This window comes from Prinia subflava, chromosome 6 (genome assembly GCF_021018805.1).
Source record: "Prinia subflava isolate CZ2003 ecotype Zambia chromosome 6, Cam_Psub_1.2, whole genome shotgun sequence".
NCBI lineage: Eukaryota > Metazoa > Chordata > Aves > Passeriformes > Cisticolidae > Prinia > Prinia subflava.
The window spans coordinates 17,989,759-18,015,251 of record NC_086252.1 but is presented as its reverse complement, the minus strand read 5'-3'; the positions used below and the strand labels follow the sequence as shown (position 1 = coordinate 18,015,251).

General features: G+C 38.3%; 2 protein-coding genes across 2 annotated transcripts in view; one reads left to right on the top strand and one right to left on the bottom strand.

Annotated features, from left to right (window-relative positions):
- The window catches only part of CIR1 (corepressor interacting with RBPJ, CIR1), a 21,091-nt gene extending 5,085 nt beyond the window's left edge, over positions 1-16,006 (bottom strand). The window contains exons 1-7 of the mRNA XM_063400499.1: positions 15,813-16,006; positions 15,005-15,099; positions 14,434-14,507; positions 13,200-13,213; positions 13,052-13,107; positions 12,646-12,694; positions 12,338-12,455 (exon numbers count right to left, since the gene is read on the bottom strand). Of these exons, the coding sequence (XP_063256569.1) occupies positions 12,338-12,455; positions 12,646-12,694; positions 13,052-13,107; positions 13,200-13,213; positions 14,434-14,507; positions 15,005-15,099; positions 15,813-15,884 (478 nt within the window). The 5' untranslated portion in view covers positions 15,885-16,006. The remainder of the gene's footprint in view (positions 1-12,337; positions 12,456-12,645; positions 12,695-13,051; positions 13,108-13,199; positions 13,214-14,433; positions 14,508-15,004; positions 15,100-15,812) is intronic.
- Positions 16,006-25,493, top strand: SCRN3 (secernin 3). The gene is made up of 7 exons (XM_063400500.1): positions 16,006-16,267; positions 16,403-16,584; positions 17,336-17,535; positions 18,199-18,411; positions 20,941-21,103; positions 21,463-21,643; positions 22,381-25,493. The coding sequence occupies exons 1-7, from the start codon at positions 16,100-16,102 to the stop codon at positions 22,534-22,536; spliced, it is 1,263 nt and encodes a 420-aa protein (XP_063256570.1). The 5' UTR covers positions 16,006-16,099; the 3' UTR covers positions 22,537-25,493.

Genomic DNA, 25,493 nt, shown 5'->3' with positions numbered 1-25,493 from the left:
CCTTTAAAACAATGAGAAAATGCACCTCTAGTATGTCACTAATAACTCATTTTTCACAATGACACAAATTTTTGAACTTTAATGTAAAAAGTAGCATTAGAAGAATGCATATGGAATATAAAACACATGAAAAATATCTATGTTCTTACTTATTCGAGAGATTGCCAAATATATGTCTCTAGACTGTTATCTCCTCAGAGATTTCTGGTTTTATTAGTTTAAAAACCATGCTATATTTTTCATTAGAGTACGTGTTGGCATTAGGCACACGATTTCTTGCTTTGCAAGACTCTAACAAGGAGAAAAATACAGGATGTATTATGTATCATTCAGACTTGACTGCATAATTTACAAACCTTAAACCGTAACTCACTCTTCTGCTTTCATTGAATCCCTGTGATCATAATGTCCAGTACTTGTCTGATTAGGAACTTTTTCTTCACCTTAAATATTGACTCTCTAGTGAGGTCATTTTCAGTAAATTTCCTTCCCAGTTCCTTCACTAACTTTACTGTCAATGAACTGTGTAAGGTAAATCCAAATTAGAAGGAATACAAAAACAGGGCATGGAGCACACATTTACTATGACTTCAGTAAACTACTGTAAATGAAAAGATTAATTAGCTTTATGAAATGTACTGATCCTGCTCTGTGGTTTAAGACTTTCTTAGTTGTGAAGACTGACAAAACTCATAGATATTTAACACAGACAAGTATGGAAAAATAAAGTGAGATTTTTCTATAGAAAATATATGGAAAGTACTATAACACTTTCTCAGAAAAAGTAATCTTTTTCTTAGTTTTCCTGTATAATATATTACCTTGCAGAAACAAACAGGCCTACATGTAAAGCAGGAAGGAATAAAACAAAACTTTGAAAATGGTTTAAGGAGCCCCTGCATTAATGACTTTCTTTCCACAAGTTCCTTATTTTGCTGGGCAAAAGAATTTTCAAATCAGATACCTTTTAGTCTACCCTTGAGTTTACATTTTTCTTAAGTAGGGGGTTATTTCCTATCCTCCCTGTACTTTACTGAAAGTGCTTTTTCTTTTTATGTGTTATACTGTAATTGTAAACTCACAATTAATGAATGTGTATAGGCTCCAGTGTCTATATCTTTGCATATTTCAAATTTCACACCTTGGTCTGCTTGCTGAAATCTACTCTGGCTGGAATAGAAACTAATATTAGACAGACACCTAATGACAGAATTTGGTACCAGAAAAGGCCTTGGTTTGAAAAGTCCCTATAAAACAGCCATACAATTCAGTCAAAAATCCAGTATGAGGACAACAAACAGAGACAAAGCATAGAGTCATGAAAGATTTCTCCACACCAAAGAAACCAAAACACTTCACCAGTTCAAGCCTAGAATACCTCTGGTATTCAAAGGCAGTTCCTCCCTATTATTCAAAGAGCCACTGCCTAACAAAGTAACTTAACTAACCTCTTAGGTATTCCTCTTCAGTGTTACAGCACTGTACACATTTTGGTGTGTATCCAATATCTAATTATCCTCATTAGTGTGATTATATCAATAGAGAAATGCAGCTTGTCCAAATCTATACAGCAGACTTGCTAAAGACCCAAGACAGCAGCCCTAACCTTGTGGTTCCCTATGAGGACTATGGTCAGAATTGAGACCAGGGAGACATGAAGGCATACTGGCCTTCAAAAGAATAATTCAAAATTATTTTCCAGAAATAAAACCTTTTGGCATTCTTTGTGTGTAACACTGGAAAACGGCAAACAAAATAATTTCTTCTGTTTTAAGAAAAGGCTTGTAATGAATGGCCAACGCTACTGATTTTTGTGCATCTGTTTCCTTGTGTATTAATAGCATCAAAGAGAAATTCATAGCTCCACCTACAGTATTTAATTGCAACCCAGTATTACCACAATAAGGACAGCTCCCAAACTACTGCTATTCCTGTTTGGTGGACATATACAAGCTGCATCAAATGTATCCACAGAAACTTGAGACTAAAGTTGTTTATGAAATAAATTATTCTTGTTTTGGTCTCCCTACAATTGTGAGGGAAACAGTAATTTACGTTCAGCCTAGCTTGTGAGGAGATGCAAGAATCTCCAACAAGGCTGATAAGTTCAGTTAAGACATCATATTTGACAATGGTTGCACAGCTGAACTGAAAACCTCTGTTACTACCTACTTTATGCAATAGAACAACAATCAAAAAAATGTTTACTCTCTTAATTAAACTCCTTTGCTTGGAATCAAAGGAATCAAATGCTTGGTGACTTTTTTCTCCCACCTCAACAGATTGCTTCTGATTTATATTTTAATGATGTTGTTAAGTAGATCTGATTTTCTTTGAAATATCACTGACAGGTTGAGGTCTCTCAGGGTTCTTGGGCACAGCTATTTTACATGACAGCATAGAGGTGTGTAACACTCCCTTTTGAGATGCTTTTTCAAAGAGTCCTAAAAGATGCCTAAATCTGTGAGTAAATGACCACATTCTGATTTCCACACTGTAAATTTAATAGGGGATTTCTCTGGCTAATGTAAATGAGAGAGACAAAGCCTGTAAAAGAAACCCTAAAAACTGAACCTCACTTAACAGAGACTTGAAAAAAGCAATTTCTCAGATGTGTCCTTGGCTTCCCTATTAAGCAGTTAGAATTTAAATCTTGCTGCCACCATGGCTTCCCTATTAAGCAGTTAGAATTTAAATCTTGCTGCCACCATGTTGCCTGGTAACCCAAAGTGGTAAATCTTTTCAGCCTGCCTTTGGCTTATGACCACACTCCAAGACTGCCAGAGAAAGCAGTACCAGGTACACCTGGCAGCCCTGTGCTCCAGCTGGGTCATTGGCTGGAAAGCAGATGGTAAGACTGAGCTGAGAGGCTCTCAGTTGGCTAAAATCTTTGGCTATAATGATAGCTTATTAGTCCTGAACAGCACCCATTAACTTGCAGAGTCACTCTACATCAGGCACAAAAATCCTTTACATGCTATGAAAATCAAGCTCTTCATACAGGCATTTCTTACAGACTTGTAAGCCTGTGAAGAAGCTACCTCTGTGACCTCATGCAGGTGAAAACACCTAGAGATATACAATGAGCTGGCAGGACTTCAGATACAGAAATCCTATAAAAATAGCTGATTGCTACAACTTCTGACAACTAGGCTCTCAGCATTCTTTCATCAGCAAACTAAAAATAAGTTCAAAGTTACAACGTTTCTCATCTGTTTCTTATTCTTCCTGAAACAAGTCAAATACAGCACCTTGCTATTTTTGACTGTGACTGTCAAGGTTATGTTCTGAAATTTGCATTTTGATAGAAAAAAAAAAAAGAAATAAAAAAAATCTTTAAAATTTTCCCAGGTGTCACTTGGCTAAAACAAAACCATTTGTCTGCTTTAGAACTAATTCACAGTCTTGGAAAAACTTCTTGTCATAGAGTGTAATTAACTGCTTGTGAATATGACTTCATTTTTATGCATTAAGACAACTGACAACTTACACTTTCTGTAGTTACAGCTACTTAAAATTATACTAAGGGCTTGCACAAAAAAGTCTCCATAGTTCCAAAAGATTTTTAAAGGGGCTTTTTTTTTGGCTATTGTAAATCTCAAGAAATAATGTCATGCAAAGAGGTTACAGTTTCTTCCTGCTTACTTTCCAGTTGCTCTTGCTGCACTAATTCTCTCTGTTATCTTCTGTTTAAGATACTATTTAAGGATACAATTCAGATGGCTCAGTTGACTCAGAGAGTTGGGGCACAAAATCTAGAAACTCAAAACACACAAGGAAATGTGAAAAGAAGGATTTGAGTCTTCACAAAGCACTACCCGAGTACAATCTCAGCTTGACAGCTTTTGGTGCATCTGTACAACTAAATAAACAGAAGAGATGTAAATAGTGGGTTTTTTTCCCTCAGGCATATATGAGCATCAATTACACTGGATTGCAGAAGAATGTCATATTAGGATTTCTATAACATATTGCAAATTTGCTTTTTTAGAACAAGGAGCACTCCAACTTCTCATCACACAACTGAGATGAATTTAACAGAATCAGTTCTGCTTCTATTAAGCCATCAGGAGGGGGATACAGTTCTGGATTTCAATTAAGTGCCTGCCTTACAAGCAAGCTCTCCCACCTCACATTACTACCCCACATCTGTCCCAGAAACCAGAGAAACCTATAGCTGCAATTAATTTTCTGTTCTGTCTGTACTTCTCTTGATGCTACAAATGCAGAGTGCATGTAACACTGTTGTTTCCAGAATGTTTTCTCTAGGAGGCATGGGCACCCTTAGGAGAGCTGTACCACACCATCTAGCAGGCCTCCATTACAACGTGTAAAGCACATTTTTCTGATTATTCAGTATGAGAGAACAGCATGATAAAATACCTTTTCATAACAACTGTGATTAAATATCACTTTTGCTGCAATAGCTTCAGTGGCAGTGAGGACAGACCATCATGTTACGTTTGCCAGTAACACCAAAAATAGCATTTTTACTTCCACCTGCTCATGATGCACAGTCTTGACAGTATTTGCCCAATTTACTGATAAAAGCTCTCACTACTGTCACCAGTGCAGAGAAACAATCTGAATTATTCTTTACAATCAATCAAGTTTTAAATGGATTATATTATGGAATATAAATGGAAAGCAAAGACATAAGAAACAATAATAATGTAAACATTACTGCCATCTTTGGCAGGGGAAATGACAGTAACCAATTGTACTTATATTGTGGCTGCAGTTACAGATCTATCTGATCTTTAAGGCTGTATGCATGTCTTGTTTTGTATTCTATGGATCTTTATGGAATTAAGTAGAATACACTATATAGAAGTTACTGGAAAATCGTAGAAAATACTAGAAAAAGTAGATTCTTCATGGAGTAATTTTAATTGCAACTATTCACCTTTATTTTAATTACTGCTCATTTTGCACATCATCAAAACAGAGTATTTAGAATATGGCTTTTAGAACAGGCTTTTCTCCCTTTCTGAAAATGTGTTCTGGCATGGGATATCTTTCAGTTTGCAAATGTAATCATTTTAATCTAAAAACATCACTACCATCACACTTCTCCCAACTTACTAAGATGGATAATTTACATGAAAATATAAACATTGCAAACCGGTGCCTCTGCTATCAATTCGCCAGTATATGTCATGGTCAGTAAACTCCATGTTATCATGCTTAAAATTTATGAATCAAGATATTCTCAAGGCTTCTCTTCTATTGCTACATATCTTTTGGCTAACACAGCAGGCCTAAAGCATGCTGTCATCATCCTTTCTTACAGGCAGCTTGGACCACAAGAGGCTGTAACTCCTCCAAACTGAAATTTATTTGGTTTTCTGCACAACACTGGTACTAAAGCCATGCTTTGCTGTGGAAAAGTAGACAAACAAATACCTAGCAAGTACAAAAAACCCTCTTTTGAATTAACTAGGCTTTAGAAAACATTCTGCTGGTGGATTTCAGTCTAGCACACAACCACATGAAGGATAAATATATTACGAATGGAGAATGGTGCCTTTTCTGGGTGGTAGCAAAGACATATGATACAATGCTTTTCAGGTTTTGCTTTAAAAGAGAAACTAACTTTAAAATTATAATAGACAGTTGTGTCAATACATCCATATACTTTCTTGTTCTGTCCACCAAGTTTTCTATGGCTTTTGTTAATATGACTTAAAAGGAAATTGAAAAAAAAAGGAAAAAAATTACAGACTGAGCTTAATCACACTTCATAGTCTGTGAACTTTTACTGAGGTTGTGACAGAGATGAGAGTAGGCACTTATTTTATCTAAAGGACAAGGAACTATTATCAAAATTATGTGATCATGACACACAGTAAATTTAGGCTGCCTCCACTCATTCAGAATCAATCATCTTTTACTGATAATTTTTTCATCTATTTCAGAGATGAGTGCATTTAGACCATATTTACACTTCAAAGCAACTGCTGCAGTTGGCACTGAGAGAAATCAATGACTAAAACCTCTGGCTTTTAATTAGCTCTTCTTCAGAGGGCCTGCAGTTTAACTGTATTTAACATAGCACAGAATTTTGGTGTAATTTGCCATGCTTTTGTGACATGGTATTTCAGAGAAACCTGAGTTTCCTCTTTACTTTTCTGGAGCAGTAAAAACCATTTAACATTATCAAACTGCTATTGGAATCCATATTTATTGCTTAAATGCTAAGCATGAGATTTCTAAAAGAATCTGTATTTTATGCATTCACAACAAATACCAAGGGTTCTGAAACATAAATGGAGGATTATTCTAAAATGTAACAATTCTTAAACTATGTGAAGATTAAGTTAAGGTTCCTACTGTTCACAATCAAAGGTCTCAGCTGCAGATCATAAAGGAAGGTTTCACACACTGTATGTTTCTGCAGATGACCATTTATACAAATATTCACAGTTAACATATTCAGATACCTTTTCTTGGTTATTATTCAAGGGAACAAATTCAAGAGAACATTTTAAAAAAATTCTTGCATTCCCACTACAATGCAGACTTTTCTCTTTTGGAAAAAACGTACTGCATTTGTCACTCGGAAATGGCAGTGAGATATAAACATGATATAACATAAACATAGATTTCATTATTTGCTGTCTCCATGTTACTGATCATTTCAATGATTATTCTTGAAAGGTATTTCACCTAAAAGCTTAAGAGCAGTGGAAGTCATAGACAGACAGATGGAAACAACACCCACAGTTAGTTCAGGGCACTCAGGAGATGAAAAGAGAGAGTGCCAACTCCAACTTTAGAAGGCTGGCCCTGCACAGCCATACCTGGAGTGGTTTTACCCTGGTAGACCATAAGACACTAGGTACACATACACGTTGCTCCATTAGAGTTTTACCTTTATTTGCCTGAATTTTCCACAACATGCTAAGCACTTAACAGTACATTTTCCTTAGTAATTCCACAGCATGGATCTCATATGGAACCAGTCACCTGTATAATATGCAGAGTAGTCCACAGCAGAGGAGGATGCTCAGCACAATCCAAACTTAGCTTCCATAGGCCAAGAGTGCAAGAATATCTTTTAACCTTACCATCCCACTTCTAACTATGCTGTTCATACAATCTGAGGCACTAGACTCACTTCCTACAATAGTAATACCTTTCTTCATATGAAAGGAACAGATCCTTAGTGGGTTCTGTGTTCTAAAAACCATATAATAAAAGTTGTAAGCACTCAAGCTTTCATAACGTTTTAGTAATCCCTCCCCACCATCTGCCCAAACCATCATTGAACAGGATACATTGTTTGCAGGAAAGAAGGGAAAGGAAAAAGTAATATTCAGTTTGTCCTAACTTCAAGCCTAAGAAAGCCACAGGCAATTCTGAAGTGAAATAACAGTATTATTTCAAAACATTTTGCACAGGACAGCCAATGACCTCTGTTCCAGTCATATTGATGGCTTTTGAGGATTCACAACAAAACCTCACAAACCCCAACAGGTTTATGGCTGCTGGTTAATGATAAAAAACAACTGTAAAAACAGGCAAACTTTGAGATGCTAGTGAGCTGAGTTTTTTGCTGGTATGCAATCCATATTTTCTACACGCATATATACACAGTGGCACATAAAGTCAGAAGCACAACTGATATTTTCATCTTGTGTGAACTTTGAAAGTTAGGATTTTATCACTAAAACACTCTGTAAATCAGTTTAGCCCAAAGAAGCATTTTGATTGCCTAATTTACCTTTGTAAAGGAGAACTAAATCTTCTAAGTTGCTCTCTGTAAGCCTCACAGCTGGAACGTTCTAACACTACTTTGCAGTTTCCAGTGATCAAAGTAGAGTTACTTTATATCTAAAACTAAGAATTTCATAATAGAAATAATGCAACACCAGGGGGTGCAGTTATCATGCAATAATTACAATCCTGAGAGATTACAGACAAGGCTGAACCCCAGGGGTGTGATTATCCCATGATAGCCACATCCACTGAAATTGCCTTATTGCAAAAATAATCTCTATTCACTGGTGAGATATTATTCAATAGGTGCTTTTTTAATGTTAAGATTTTTTTGTATGAATTACCAGCTAGATTAGTAAAATGGTCCCAGAAGCAAAATAACCAAACCACCATGCCCAAGTTAAGGTACTGATTGTAACTCTTTTTGTTTGCTGAAGCACTGCAATGTATGTCAGCTCTTGAAGGACAGCAGAACACAGCTCTGTGCCACAGACCCCCTCTGGCCTGCAGTGGTTTCACTGGAGGAAACTGAAGGCTGTGACTGGTCCTTGCACACAAAACATTCACCAAATCCAACGTGGCAATTGCCAACCAGTTTTATGTGTCAAGAGGAACATTACAGTGCAGTCTTCACATCAGACTAAAGCCAGCTATTCTGCTGAAATGACAGAATCACAGCTTATAAAATTTATGGGAAAGAAAAAGCCTATATTGGACATGACGTGGGAGGAAAAAAAAAAATCTCAGTTAATAATTCTTCTTTTTCATTATGGAGAAACAGAGCAGGAACTTTAGGTGAATCAGCTAAATCAGACATTAATTTCACTTTCATTTAGTTGCAGTCAAACATTTCCTCTGACACTGAAAAAAAAATGAGTCCAAACAAGACATTCTGTTTCACTCTTTCTGAAGCAGGAAAAAATTAGAACAAAACACAAACTGAACTTGTATCAAGGCCTGCTACAAATCTTTGACAGGGAAGCCAGACCATTTCTTAAAACCCACTTCTGCAGAAATGAGTGATGCCAGTGTCCTCAGCACAGCGGATTAAGAACCGTGAAGCCCGATGCTCCCATGCATTGAGTGGGCAGAGATTTATCACTGGTCAGGATGCCCAGCAGCACGTGGACCAGAGCCTCCCAACACTGTGCTGGTGCATGGTGTGCTCCAGCAAGGGAGTGGATTTGCAAAGTTTGAAGAGTTCCAACCTAAATTTAGCTAGGGTAACTACCACGCACTGCCTAAAAAAACTATTCCATTCAACTTGCATGAAAAGGATGTAAGATCGACTTCTATTAGGATGAAAAGATTATAAGTAAGAAGAAATAAAGCACTACCAAGTAAGTAACTTCAAGGCAATAGAGCTCTTTCCAAAGAATATTGAAAAATTCCAAAGATTTGATCTTTAAAAAAAAAACTTTAGCTATTTAGAACTTAAATTTGGTCCTTCTAATACAATTAATTTCATAAACTAATTGGAATCCTTGTACATTGAGTACTGCACTAAAATTTTACTCTGGTTTCACCTTTCTTCCTCATTATATCTTTATTTCTCAGCTGTACCCTTTCATTTATGAGACAATATTTATATTTCAATTACCTGAAACACCAGCTAGAAAGAAGTTTTCAACTACTTTCTAAATATGGCAATACTTCTGAGCCTTTGAAAGTACTATATGCTCTAATAATTTAGCTGAACATTTTTCAACTCTTTGAGAGTTCACTGCAAATGTATTTTTACACATTGGGTTATTAAAAAGCCTGGTCAAATAAATTTAGTACACATTGCAGAGCTGCTGTATACTACCAGTAATCACTGCCAATCCCTGAAATCCCTATTCATTGCTCTGTTCAGAGACATCTGTTTTGACCTCTACATTTTAGAAATGAACAAACAGCTTCAGAAAAATTGAATGAACTTCACCTGCCCTTAGACACCAAGTAGTTTTGCACTTTTTTCTTTTCCTGGTGCTGACAACCACAATAAATGAAAACTGTGTGTTTTTTACCAGTCTTCTAAGCATGAGGAGACACTTGTGACGTGTGGAGGAGGAGGTGCTTGGGAAGCAATTCATGTGCAATTCAACTTGTTTCAAGTGCAAGGGATTTTTTTAAACCTAATCATCAGTTCACAAAACACAGAACAGTTTCATAAAAAGATGATCTCATAAAAAGTCTCTGCCCCTTCCAAAGCAGCATTTACTGGAGTTCTAGCCAGTCTAAACCGTATGGCAATGAACATTTTTGCAGTACTATAAAGCAACAAAAGATAATCACGAATTTAGTCTAGAAAGCAACTTAGGAGTGCATGCAATTACTGATAAAGAGAAGCAGGAAGAACAGAGCCTGAGGAAGTGTATTGCACAGAGCAACAGCAGAAGGCTCTTGGAGGTGGAAACAGATGCAGCAGAGCTAACTGTGGATCTGCAGCACTGCAACAACTGGGCTGAACTCTCAGCAATGCAAAGAAATTACTCCCATCCCAGCCAACACAGGACTGCTGTCAGGGTTTCAACAACAACAACAAAAAACACACACTCTTTTTTAAAAATAGATGGCATATGCTTTAACATACCATGTGGATGAATTATGAGTCTTAGGAGAAGCAGTGAATTCAAGAATTTGTGTTGTCCCTTAACTGTGGTGCTTCATTTACACACATTTCCAGAAGTCATCAAAGGAGTGTAACTTAACTTGTTATTAAATCAGATGAACTTTTAGAAAGGTGTGTATTCCTGCGGCTAGAAAAAGCAGACAACCTTTTATATGATGTTGTAATTAATATTACTACTTTCTCTAAGCCTTGTATTTGCTATTAAATCAAGAACTTTAAGCTTTACCTACAGTGTTTTTACATAGTTTCCCTGGAAGAAAGAGAAAGTAGCAGTATCATTACAGCTGACTATTCAAATTCAAGAACAGCGTCTCACAAATTATATATACAAATCCTGATCTGTCGCCCACCCCTACTCCCTAAAAATCCTTCCTCAGCCTACAAGAATCTAAGCTCAGCATAGCACAATGTCTTCTAAGTGCCAGAGTTGAAAATTAAAGGGCACTGGCACAGTCTGAGAACATCTATGTACTTTTACACTATTTTTCTTCACGTAAAATTCATCATATATGTTAAATGGTCTCTTTAGGCTTAAAAAGATGGTTTCAAAAGCCATTTGGGGGCATCTCTTCAGGTGAGGAAACACCCACAGCAGTCAAACGTTGCCCACACCTATATAGATAGCTCAGTAAGATTTGAAACAAGGAGTTATTCTTCTACTGACACTGCAGTGACTGTATTACACTGTAATGAATAATGAGGAATGCATATTCAGGTTTGTGCAAGCACATACAAATATTTTCAGCTTTCTCAACCAAACACCCCTAAAATTTACCCACATCACTTGAACTGAGGTGTGGACAGTGAGTCCTGTGGCACAAAAGCATCTCTGACATCCAAGAGCTGCACAATATAATTCTACCATAAACAAACGCTCTAAGCAGTTTTTTTCTAAGATAAGAATTATGCAAGAAAATTATTTCATTTTACAACCAGCTGAACAGAAAGGCTGAGCAAGTCCACTACAGTATGGGTAATACAATGGAATAAGCATCAGACAATGCCTAAAAAGACAGAAGAGTAAGAGGCAGCATTTCCTTTGACTCAGCTCCTTCAGGGCTCATCCCAAAGAAACTAGGTATCTATGTGACCTAATTCTGAAAAACAAGACTGTTGGTAGGCTAAATATGTAACAAAACTAGGAGCTGCTACATAAAATAGATGAAATACATAAAACCTGAAGGAAGACAGAAGAAAAGAAGAAACCGTCAAGTGTGCAACTGTAATGGTATCCCTGCAAAATCCAAGATGCAACACGGAACTTTAAAGCACGGTACAGCAAGGCTGAAGACTCATCCACGCTGCCTGATGTTTCTTGAACGTGCCCCAGTTTTCAGAAACTTTAAAGCATTACAACTTGGGTTAACTCATGGAAAAAAAGTACTGTAGGCAAAAGAAATACTTAATTTGAATGTTTGTACCCACTTCTTCAAAGATAATCTAGCACTAAATGCTGTGTGACTTCAAGTAATAGAAGAGCCAACAGAAGGAAAAAAAAAATTGTAGTTCAAGAAGCAGAAAGAAGTCAGATGAAAGGAAACCAAACATTTGGAAATCTAGGTTTCAGTTGCTTGTCCACTTACATATTTTTAAAAAGCCCACAAATCTCTCCTTTTCACCAAGTGATTTAATGATATAATCCATCTTATCTGAGCACTTTGCTTAAATTTGAACTGGGACGGTCTTTGACAATCCACTCATTTTCTTGGTGACACAGATTTTGTAACTCTGATCTGAAGTCTCATTGCAGCTTCTCAGTTTTAGGCACAGATAGGGTCAAATGAATATGGAATCTTTTTTAAGTGAGCTACTAATTAGAAAATTAGGTCCCTGCAATTTGAAATAAGTAACTCAAAATTGTGGATCCTACACTTGGAATTTACTGTTTTCCAGATTTCATCAACTCTCGGAAATATGATAAATTTAAACCTATTAAAATTAAAAACAATGAGCTCCCCCGACATGTCCAAACAGAACCTTTAACAACCATTCACTGCCTACCTGAGCCATCACTGGAGACTGAGCTGGCATTGATTCCAGACAGGCCAAACAAGGGACACTCTCGATCAGTGTTTATATGGCCCCACTTGTGGCATTTAATACACCTCACGTTCCGCACCTACAGGGACAAAGCCAGTGGACACCATTCAGTCACCAGTACAGCCAAACATTCACAGAAAGGTCTGTGTCAGGGGGCACTACAACAGCTTCCAAACCCACTGCTAAGGGAGTCCAGGTGAATGTTCTGCACTTAGACAACATTTGAGACACAGCCCAGCCATGCACAGAGTGAAATTTATGTAACTTGCCTGGATACCAAACGGCTGATCTCTGATATTCATATCATCCTTAGCATACCTGTTACACAAACACAAAAGAAAACAATACTCAGTTCACTACTACTTTTTAAAAGACATCATACACAAAACTACCTTTTGTTGATAAGTGTACACCCATTTCAGAGGTATAATTCCTGTAAACAGTGTTTTCAATGCGTTTTCAAATATGGATGTAAAAATCAAAAGAAAATAAAGCTGAGCTTTATTAAAAAATAAAGAGTTCTAGGTTAACATGTTTTACTAATTAAGTGTCAGGACATGACAAGATCACACAAAATATATTTTTGACCTGCTTAAAAATATAACAGGGCAAAAAAAAGGGGGGGGGGGGAAGGGACAAAAAGAAAAGTATATGAAAAAACCCCAAATATCTTACTTTTCTCGAGGAGCAACTTTTTGCCATTCAAATTTGTATTCTGTCTCTCCTTCTTGCTATAAAACAGAAAATATGCTAAGTTTGAACTTTTCAGAACACAATTTAAGTAAGCAAGAAGAAAACATAAAGAAATAATGTAATGAAATACCTCTTTTGTCTCCTCTTTGAATTTCCAGAAATCATGCAAAGAAAAGAAATTATGCATTAATTATATATGTAAAATAAAGATTAACTAACCATTAACTAAAGACAAAACATTTTATGATTTATACTAATCAACAGTGCAAATATTCAGGAAGTGGCTTTGTTTAAATAGAGTGCACTTACAAATAAACAGCCTCTAGTATATAACTATAAATACTGTAAATCCAGAATCACTTTCTAAAACTATGCTGATTTGTTACATGAATAAGAACTTCAAACATTTTTGCAAGAGTAGCAACAATATTTACTTTTAAGATATTAAAACAAGAAAGTTTAACACTAATTGCTACTTTGAAATTGCATTTCTTCTAAGCTTAAGAGATTACTACTAGAAACTCTAAAGTAAAATAATTCCAAAACTTGTTCTACAAGAATGAGTCCATCCAAGCATTTCCAAGTGATTTCATGTAAATGGACAAGATGCATTTTAAAGGGAGAATGTTTTCTCTTAGAGGGAATATATTTTCTTAGTCCTTCACTTATATTAAGATCTTGCTAAAATTAAGTGATTGATATGAATGTCCACCAGGTATTTAGAAAATTCCATTTATGACACTACTAAACAGTCATAGATTCACCAGACACAGGTCAGACAGCACTTCTGACTACTGAATTTCAGCATTTATTATTTTCATAACTTCTGATAATTAATTTCTTTCTCTGGTATTTCCTATGTTTGACAAGCATCAAGTTGAATTACGGGCACAGCTTTTAAACAAAAGCAACCTGCTATTTCTGTAACGGAGGGCAGACCAAAATACAGGTTTGTGTGGTCTGAGTCGTTGCCTTGGTAAGGTCTAGTCCTCCTCATCCAATGGCTTTAAAGTTGGCTAAAGAAACACCCTTGGTTCAGGACAGAATTTATGCTGTTTCCCGGAAAGATATTTTATCTGGTTTTTCCCTTCACATTGAACTGTTATTTAAAAAAACCAAATCATTCTCTTTGAAAGAAATTAAAGTTTTGTGAGATCAAAATTATTGCCCACTACATATATATATCTACATATATCTAGATATATCTATGTCTGCATATTCCCACAGAAAGAATTAAATATCACACCTCCTTTCATTACCTCACTGTGAACATGCTATTTTAAAATAAAACACGTTGTGCTTATTTCTTCAGGAGGTTTTTAGCTTTGCACTAGTATCTACCCCAAATCAGGAAATTGCAATACCTTTCTTTGCTCCAGGTGGGGCCTCATACATGAAATTAAGACCATTCTTCACACGCTCATCACCCATAAGCAACCTACACAAAAAGGGCAGTTTGGGGTGTTACACACAAAACAGTCATATAGGTAACACTCACAAAAAAACCCCCAACCAGTATGAAATTGTTGTGATAACTAGCATTTTTTCATTTGTTAATACAAGTAACAAAGTCTGAGTACCAAAAAACCTGCAAAATGAATCAGTGCTTTTGCATGATCCATGTGTACCAAAAATCACACATTTCAATCTCAGCTGAAAAGCAGTATGTCCAGAGCTATGAAAATCAGATTTCTGTGTGATACAAATGTATTATTACACCAGGTTATTGACTGTTCTGTGAAACGTAGCATATTTTGAAATTAATTAGAAAACGGGCACAAACCACTTTAAGTAAGTACTTGTGACTTCTGCTTAATCAGACATCATTTAATGAATCACTGCTCTCTCCTACTATGGGAGACTAATTCAAACTGCTCACTGCAATATGAAAACAACACAGGAGGAAGAAGTGTGTGATCTTAAGCCAATTCTCACCTATTATCATAGGATTCTTGCTCTTTCAGGTACTGTTGCATTAATTCTTCTTGTTTCTTCTTATCATATGAGATTTTCTGTTCTGCCATCCATACCTAGGAAAAATAATTAAGCTTCTACTTAAACACAAAACTTATTGCAAAATATATTAGTGTATAAATAACTGGCTTACTTAATTGAAAATGCTTGACAAGAGATGATCACCATTCTAATCGCATAAAATACATTATTTTCATCCAGCATTTCAATAAAAATTAATTTCCCACAGCAATAATTTTGAGAAACTCCAAGTTCCAACAACATTTACACACTGAAAAGACAGGAGAAAATCTGGCAGCTCAAAAGGACAAATAGGCTCAGAAGATCCCCTGTGGGTGCCACTCGCTGTCGCCCTGCAGTGACCCTTGCTCGGCGAGGTCTGGACAGACCCCAGGTCCCGGGGTGTTCCCGGCACGGGGCACAGTCCCGGAGAGGACAGGTGCCACCAGCTCCAGGTGAGCAGGAATGAAATACTGCGGATACACGGGCACATCGTCACAGCCGGGGGTTTCCTGGACGGCGGACAGTGCCTGTTTGTCCTGAGAATCGGGTGCTGAAAAGCCTGAGCCAGGAAAATGCGACAGTCATACACACCTGGGAACAAGAAAACCCGAAGCTTCAGGTATTTCTTAACTCTTTTCCCTGCCTCCTCCATCCTCTTAGCCCCAGGCCCGGTCCACCCCAGGAAGGTGAGGGGCACTGCTCGGGCCGCTGCGGTGCCGGCAGCCCGTCCCCCCCGGGGCACCCCCAGACCCCCAGACCCCCTCACCTTTTTGATGTTGGACTTGGAGGCGGGGTGAAAATCCTTCTTGCACATGAAGTTGGCGAACGATTTCCCCATGGCGGCGGCGGAGCGGGAGCCGCGGGCCCCGGCACGGCCCGGCCCAGGGACAGTGACAGTGACGGCGGCGGGGCCGGCGGCGCTCCGGGCCGGCCTCGGCCGGGCCTTCCGGGTCGGCGGGCGGGCCTTCCGCGGGCGCCGCCGGCCCCGCCCCGCAGCGCCGCCGCCGCTGTCCGCGCCGGGCCCGCGCAGCGCCGGGCCCCCCAGCCCTCAGCATGTTCCCCCGGCCGCCGCCCCTCTCCTGCGACACCTTCGTGGCGCTGCCGCCCGCCGCGCCCGGGGGCCGCGTGGTGTTCGGGAAGAACTCGGACCGGCCGGCGGACGAGGTGCAGGAGGTCGTGCACTTCCCGGCCGCCGCGCACCCGCCCGGCGCCGCGCTGGAGGTGAGGGCGCGGGGCAGGAGCGCTCCTGCGGGAGGCGGCGAGAACGCCGCTGTCAGCCCTTATCTGCGCGCTTAGCCCGCGGTTCGGCCGGCGGGTCGGGGACGGTGACTCGGTGTGTGCTCTGACCTCTTGCAGTGCACCTACATCAGCATCGAGCAAGTGGAGAGGACGCACGCCGTGGTCCTGAGCCGCCCCTCCTGGCTCTGGGGCGCCGAGATGGGCGCCAACGAGCACGGCGTGTGCATCGGCAACGAGGCGGTGTGGGGCAGGGAGGAGATCTGCGATGGGGAAGCTCTCCTCGGCATGGACCTCGTAAGGTGTGCACAGGCCTTTTCTCTCTTTTTCTTTTTGGTAAATGGTACCGGATTTGGAATTTACGTGGAAACATGTGGTTTGAGTCATATGGGGAAATAGTACTTTCACTTTCACTTCTTCCACTGTTCTAGCCGCGGTTAAAAATAAGTGTTTCTTGGCACAAGCGCTAGATTTCTGCCAGGAGCCCATAAGAAGTATCAGGCATTAAACCAAAATTTGTCAAAGAAATTAGCAAACGTTTTTCTTTTTATAAAATTTATACTGAACCGAAACAAGAGTTTTTCAAGAGTACAGGTGGACTTCGGCACTGCTGTTTGGACCTTTTCCTAGGGTCTATACCTCCTTTCCTATTCCCCCATCTTTCACATACATATTTTTAAGTTTCAGTCTCAGGTGCCTATTTCCACGTAAATAACAAGTTCATGTTCCGTTACCTATAGGTGCCAGTGTGACTCTCACTAGCCTACAGCAGTCAGTAAATTCTTTTGGTAGTTTACTCCAATACCTGCACAGAACTTGTAAGCATTTTGTAGGATTCCTCTCCCTGTATTTCCATTCGGTGTTTTTCTCCATGTCAAGCTCATAGAGGCCCCACTTCAAACAAGCCCTTTACCTGATTTGTGTTTCCCTTACCAGATCGTACAAATGGCAGCTACATATAGAAATATCATTCCAGGTCAATTTGAAAACTCAGGCTGATTAGTTCTATGTGGAGTTCATGGTTCCAAAAATAACATTTTCCTTTTGTTTTAGGCTTGGACTTGAGAGAGCAGACACAGCTGAAAAGGCTCTTAGTGTCATAGTTGATTTGCTGGAAAAATATGGACAGGGAGGAAACTGTATGGAGAGCAACATGGCATTTACATACCACAACAGTTTTCTGATAGCTGACAGAAAGGAAGCGTGGGTGCTGGAGACATCAGGAAAATACTGGGCAGCAGAAAAAGTAGAAGGTATGGATGATGGTCTTTGTTCTAAACATTTCAAGTGCAGTGATCACTTGGAGTTCCCTGGTTTTCATTTACCATTTCATTAAGGCATCAAACTAACCTCGAGCTGCATACATGTGCCTGTAAACAACAGGCATTGCTTCCTGGGGCATGAATATGCAGTAGCTGGCAGTTAATCAGAGGAGCTGAGTGACAGGGGCCTTTTCAGAGCAGAGATAACCACTCCTGCTCGTGGAAAACAGGACAGCAAGAAAATCAGCGTGAGAATGACAGCAGTATGTGTGGTCTTAAGGATGGGAGCAATCCAGGACAATTTCATCTGGGGACAGGACCTGATGTACTGGGACCTGAAGTGGCTGATTCTTCCAGTAGACTTAGGAGGACAAGCTCGATCTTTGGATGTCTCATAAGAAGAATGCAAAGGTGGGAATAACCAGGACAGAACCTGAAATAAGTGTTGGCAATAGAAGCAAATGAGTGGCGGTGAAAATTCAATCAAAAATACATGTAGCTGGGGAGAGAGGGCCACCAAAAATAAACCACCGGACTCACTGATCTTGTAGGAAACTCTTCAGGGCTAATTTGCTTTACTAAGCTAATTATAAACAAAATACCAAGAAAAATCATTCAGTGTATTAAGCAATTCTTTCTGCAACTTATAAACAGGAAGCATACGGAATATTTCCAACCAGCTCTCCATCACAACCAAGATTGACAGAGAACACCCAGAATTGAAGGAATATGCCAAAAGCAATGGCTGGTGGGATGGAGAAAAGGAATTTGATTTTGCTGCCACGTATTCTTATGTCAATACTGCCAGAATGACCACATCTGGAGGCCGATATTGTGAAGGCTATAAACTTCTGAATAAACATAAAGGTATTTTTAATTTTTTTTTTCAAGATATAGGAAGTATTTGTGAGCTACATTAATTTAAATCATAAATGATTATACATCTGATGCAGGCAATCATTCACATGACTTGGTGAACCAGAACTTACTACAATAATTTTTTGCCTAAAAGAGAAGCACCGAACCTGGAAGTTTCTATCCATTTTCTGCTAATTTGTTGAGGAGGAAAAATTACAACAAGGGTCAAATATCAAACATACAGAGCTACAGTAACAACCCTGAGAGGTCACATTATGACCATACCACTAAATGCCCTGTAAGACCTGTTCTGAAACATTTTGATAGGCTACATATTATTACTGTACTGCTAAGGAAAAAAACTAGAGGCTAAAACAGATTCCCAGCTGTTTGCAGCCACAAAGATCCTTATGAGCAGCTTCAGTCAGGTACCATTTATGTAAGGCAACAGCACGGCATTTAGATACATATCTTGCATTTATTTTTACATTAATTTTTAAATCTTTGTAGTTTCACTGTAATGACTACTCTAAACTTGTATAGTCTACTAAAACATACCAAGAGCAGAACAAAATAATTTTCTGTACTCTAAGCAGTCACTAACTCATATACTTACTTTCCTGACTTCTAAAGAAAGAACCTATTACTTCTCTTCTAACTGCATCCATCTAGCAAGTTTTTACTGTAGCTGTATTCATGTGCTCATTTGAAGTAATTAATCTGAATCAAGATTACATTGCACCCCTTTGTTTCTTTTATTTATTTGGCTGAACTCTGCCAGACCAGGTTTAGCATTGAGTTAATGCATCAGAGTGAATTACTTTTGCTATCTTGCTCTAGTGATCATGTAAATCCTGCATTCATTTTGGGAATTGCAGGTTCTGAATACTGAAAGCATTTTCATAATACCTGTATTTACTTGTATTATAACAATGCTGAGATTGTTTCTGCGTTTTCATTCTAAATCCCCATTTTCAGGCATTTACCTGAGCCATTTTAAAAATCCCACTAGGTGTTCAGGTTATCAGCTTCATATGGTTCATTTTGTTTAGATTTATTTTAAATAGATGCCCTAACTAAAAGCTATTTGGTTTACAGCATCAGTAAAATCACTGGTTTCTTCATCTATCCTTCCCTGCTCTTTCACTCAGTGGCATTACATTTGTGGGGTTTTTCTAGGCTGCCTACTATGTGAGGGCCATTTTTAGAGAAACATTATTCATATTTCAAAAAATAGGGAACGTCTTTCAGGCATACAAAATCGAGTCTAATGGAAAACATGCAGTACCTTCTTCCCTGCTGGACAGGTTGCCAAGCTGTAGCTGTGAAAATGACCATTGCTTCTCTTAATTTCTTTGGTTCATCTAGCTTGCTGATTTCTTTAGTTCTCTGACTTTCCCAGGCAACTGTAGGAATACTTAAGTGAGGTTATCTTGCTGAAATGTAGTACTGCATGCCTGTCTACAGGGAACCTGGGTCATGTATGAAAAACAGTATTGGAGACATGTGACTTAGCAACGGAGTAACTCTTGAAAGGAAACAGCAAGGCAGTTCAAAAATAATTTTTACACAGTTAGAACTCAGTTAGGGAAATACTAAAATATGAAAGTGGTAGATAACACCTTCCAGTAAATAATAGAGTGAGTGAACTAATGTTTTTCTGCCATAAGGTTTTCATACCTCTACTGGTACACCAAATGTGAAAAGAAAACCATTCTGCAAGAGCTGTCTGTTAGAATATTGGATGGTTTGGTGATACCATGCCAGTATGTGAGCTTCAGTGTACACTACACAGCAACAGTGATGTCAGCTGAACAGGCAGATGTGGAAAGGGTTTTGTTCCTCCTCCAGGAGATATTTTCATAGCTACTTGGCACTAAACCTCACACAGGTTGCTGATAAAGACTCTTCTACAAATGGATGTACTACTGTAGCTTCTGAGCATAGACTGTAATGTCCCTCCAGTGCATCCTTGAAAAGGATGAAAATAAAAAAAGCACCCCCCCCCCCCCCCAAAAAAAAAAACAAAAAACAACCAAGTGACAGTCTTGGTGTTTAATCTTCAAAGTTTCACACAAAATCCATGCATGGCTGTTATTATTTTTATAATTTCAAAGCAACACAGTGGTATTAACTCTGTTCAAATACCAACCAGCATTATAATCATTTATCTTAACTTCCACAGGGTGCTCAAAGTTCAGCATTTTTCAGTTTTCATCTGAAATGTTACTTTGTGAATTACCATTGCTAGCCCTATGAAATTCACCTTTCTGGGAAATATCATTTGTCTTTCTACTTCCCCTTTTTTAAGGCATGTTCTTATCACCTCTCTTTGAAATAAATACTTTGGGGAAAGCAATAAAAGTGTATTCCATATTAAGGTTTGCCCTTAGGATGATTTTTATCCCCTGCCAACAACAGACAAACTAAAACTGGCATTGCCTGTTAAAGGAAAAAGCAACCAGCTGTAGGGAATGTGTCATTCAGTTGGTATTATATTAGTTCTGTGGCTAAATAATTGTTTTGTATCTTGAATAGGATCTATCACTGCTGAAATAATGATGGAAATTCTTCGTGACAAAGAGAGTGGCATTAACATGGAAGGTGGATTTATGACAACTGGCAGCATGGTGTCTGTACTGCCTGAGCAGCCTAATCTGCCCTGTATTCACTTCTTTACTGGAACTCCAGATCCTGCCAGGTGATGTAGCAGCAAGCAAATTGGATAAGAAATTGTAAATAGCTAAATGAAAAAGTCTTGCAGTTTGCCTAATTATATTCCTTTTTGCTTTGGGTTGGTTTTCTTTTTTCCCCTGAAAAAGCACAATCAAGATGTAGGAGGAACATAAATGCACATTATGTATATTAATGGTATCTACCAACCTACTTAACGGAACACTGCTGTGACAATGACTTTAACACCAGTTAGATAGGTTTTTAATACTTCTTTCTTAAAAGGAGCAAGTAGAAGAATGGGAAAAAATACAGCAATTTAGTGACTCAACAATTTTAACAAAATGGTGTCAGTAAAGGAGCTCTGTTCTATTTTTTTCTTTCTAGATCTGTATTCAAGCCTTTCATTTTTGTGCCCGGTATTACTCAGTTAATAAAAACTGCATCCCCTACATTTGGTCATGATGATCCAGTTAAGAAGCAACCACGTTTTCAGAGCAAGCCAGATCGAAGACATGAGCTCTATAAAAAACATCAAAGTGCTGCTGTAGTTATGGAAACTATCAAGGTACGTTGATGAAATTAGATTTCAGTGCAAGCAGGTGGTTTATATCAGGTCCTTGCTCACATTTTGTTAATGTGATACCAGTTAATGCCCTTTGAAGGGCTGCAGAGAACAGTGCAGTGCCCCAGTGTGTTGGCATGTGGCAGGCACGTGTTTCTAACGCTGGAAATTGCGACCAGCGCTGTGCTGCACCGGCAGCCCGAGCCCCAGGTGAGCATCTGTGTTGCTCACCTTGCACAGCAGCCCCCACAGACTCCCACACCAGTCAGAGAATGGGGAAATGCTCAAGCAGCCACAGGCAAATACATAACTCCTGCTCAGGGTTCTCAAAGCTATTCTGGCCCCTGGTCTCAGGTGGAAAGGAGAGCTTGCCTTTGTTCATTGCTTGGTATGGACAGGAAAGGAAACGAGATGACAAAGATAGCTGAACGCAGACGTTAAGCAGGAAGGTAGCTGCTGACTTTTAGCATTAAAATCTCTCCTATTTACAGATACATCTTCAAAGTCATGTACCTACTTAACTTGTGATTACTAATACCTGAAGGAGCTTTAATATTTCTTCAACCTATCAGACAGGGGAGATGAAGTGAAAGATATCTAAGAAAACCTGTCATGATACTGATTTCTACCAACATAACTGTGTACCCTAGAAACTCTTAAAAGATTATAATAAGGACAGTAGAACAGAATTTCTACATGCTCTGTATAGTTTTTAGAGAAATAAATGTTTCTTTTTGCAGGACAAAGGTAAAAAAATGCTCCAAGGGATACAGGAGTTGGAGAAACAGAAGATAAGTCAAATGGAATCAATCCTGCAAAATGGATGCCTTGATACTAATCAAGTAGTTAATCTTTTTTCACAGTGTGTAGAAGAAGAACTCAAAATATATAGCTAAGAATAATATTTGAATGTGGTAAAATTTGGATCATAATTGGGTTTTCTAATGAGGAAGCTATATAGATTAACATGCTGTTTTCAGTATACCATATAGCGTGGACAGTTTTAAAGATGCAGATTCACATTCAGGACAAATGGCTTTTGATGGTAAGAATGCTGGAAAGGCTCCTAAGAGCCAGGCAGTGGCTTTGTACATGGCACAAAGCTGTCAGCAGAGACTGATTTTGCTAACAAATAGATGCAATTAGAATGCAATAGCTTGACTGAAGTAGGGAACCACCCCATCTCTGAATGAAGAACACTAACTCAGTTCTGGAGAACTCTGTTCTAGCGTACATACATGTAGCTTTTGTAGTCAAGAGAATTGCAGCAGAATTTCAGACTACCTGAATTAAAATGGCCATGCTGAAGACTTTCTAAAATGTAGAAGCTATGATGAACACTGAAGAAAAAAGAAAGTGACACACAAACCAAGTAAGATTGATACTCAATTGTTTGATAAAACCATTTTTAGATATTTATTTTAGATTTTTAGATTTCATATATGAACCTTCTACTCCTTCATTGTAAAACAAGACTAAGAGTTCAAGGTATATTAAAACAAATCACAGTTACAATAATATTATTTTACTGTGAGTGATTGTGAAATTTTATTACATGGAATGCAAGCAGTCTGTAAGTAACCTGCACATTTCACTTTCCTGTCTATTTTTCCCACCCTGATACTGAAAAATAAACTTATTTATATACAAAATGATTATTGTCGAATTAACTCTGCTGTGCACTTTATAACATCATGGGGGAGTTCTAAAATGTTTCTTGAATTGTTACTTTTTAAAACTGGGCAACTAGAAAGGAAGAGTTTGGGCTACACAAGTATATACATGTACTCAGCAGGACACTTAAAAGTACTTTTTTTTTTTTTCATTTCATATAAAGCCTTTTAAACCATGACTTGTCTTGCCAGAGTGAATAGTCTATGGATTTAATTTAATCAAGCTTTTTGCCCTGCCAGCAACTCTTCCTTCCTGATCCTGTTTAAAAGTAATGATCAATATATGACACCACTTTTATTATCTGGGGCAGGGGTCAAACTAAACAAACAACAAAGAAGGTTCTGATTTTACCTCATGATCAATAAGTCATGAGGATAACAAGCATGACTGCAAGGAAAAGCAGTAAAAAAAAGGCACTCAAAATGCAGCACTTCTGCAAACCTTCAGAAGAAAATATGAAATGGTGCACTAGAGCTGCAGCAGCAATGTGAGACATGACACTGCATGCCCACAGACACAGCAAACCACAGAAAGATTATTCTTTGATGATTTTTCCTGTGCAGTTTTCTCATTCTGTAAACTGTTCAATACCCCCTGGTAAAAAAAAAAATTAAATATAGAGAATAGATAGTCAATAAAGTTTGCAGAAATAATACGAAAATTAAGAGCTTGATAGAATTTATTCTTTCTGATCCTACAATAAGAGTAGAAGTTAATTAGGGATGTTGTGTTCAGATTCACAACAAGAAACTCCTGAGTTAGGAAAGGTTCATGAACTTTCTGTTTCTAGTGACCTAAGGTGTACCACGAGGCAGCAGCAAGCAAGACTGGGAGGTAAGACAAACTATGTTTGAATTGACTGAACATTCTGAGCGTCTGTTGGCAACAAAATTTCTCAGAAGTTCAGTAGCACAGTGGTTCAATACAGAAGTTCAATAGTCCAGCTTGTTAACTGGAAGATAGATTTAATAAAAATTTGCTGTATTTATGGTTTTTTTTATGGGAAGTCTGTAACAATTATGTATCTTTTCCTGTTTTTGATCATGAGCTGTTCTACAGTGATTCTTTCATAACTTCCAGGCATCAGTAAATGCCAGGTGAAACTGCTGGAAACCAAGGTATGAATCAAGTTTTCAGGCAGTGTAGCAAACCAAGTGGAAGTTTTATGCCACAGTGCAAAGATTGAAGTTATATTGAAAGAACAGTAGTGAAGTTGGAGCAGGCCTTTATGCAAACTTGGCCACTGAACCATGGGGTAGCAATTAACAAGGTAAAGCACATGGGTCCAGTCACAATTTAGGCAGATACAGTCCAACCGTGCCTCTTATTTATGTGTTGATTTTTCCTTACTGGTCTACAGGATACAGAGTGAAAACAATGTAATGTGTGGAGACAGTTCAAGTGATGGCCAGCAGAATACAGGATATTTCACTACTTTTTTCCTTGGGATTTCATCCTCCTAGAAGACACGCAATGTAAAAACAGAAAATAAAGATGGGAGCAGGAGAAACAATTTTCCCTCCCACAACCTTATATATATATATCTAAAAAAAATTAAAAATCAGAATGTCCCCTAGAGGGCAATCTTCGCATGGGTTTTCACCTAGGAAGGCTTCTTACTGACTTTAAAAGACCTAGAGTTTTATAAAGAATTATTATTGAAATAAAAAAATACTAAAATTTAGTACTAGAAAACTAAGTGCTATATCCTTCCCTGTTCATTATGACAATTATTTTGAGATTAGTCCTAGAAAAAAGATCTGTTTTTTCACTGGACATTCCTCTAAACTTGTTCAATAGATGTTTTCATGGAACTTAGTTTCCAAGAGATTTATCCCAAACTAATGCACCCTCAAAATAAAGGAAGTCATTGCACCACTGACCACTTCTTTACAGAAAAGCTGTTTCTAACTACCAGAAATTCACATAACAGTATATCAACTGTTGACAGAACGTCAGCTTGTCCATTATTCAAAACTTGTCAGTGCTCCTTGGTAGAAGCAAATATTTACCAGATAGAAGGGTTACTTAATTTTGTAAAGCAATTCAAAGTATATTACTGGCTTCCAGAAGTACTCAGTGATTTAGAAACAAAATATTATATCCTGTATTTCATTCCTAGCTTGTTTAGTCTATTTATTATCTATTTATCACAGATTTACCGGACTAATGGGTATGA

Coding starts and splice junctions, on each gene's coding strand:
- SCRN3 (XM_063400500.1), top strand. CDS start 16,100: ATGTTCCCCCGGCCGCCGCCCCTCTCCTGCGACACCTTCGTGGCGCTG. Junction 17,536..18,198: donor GGCAGCAGAAAAAGTAGAAG/GTATGGATGATG, acceptor ACTTATAAACAG/GAAGCATACGGAATATTTCC. Junction 21,644..22,380: donor TAGTTATGGAAACTATCAAG/GTACGTTGATGA, acceptor TTCTTTTTGCAG/GACAAAGGTAAAAAAATGCT.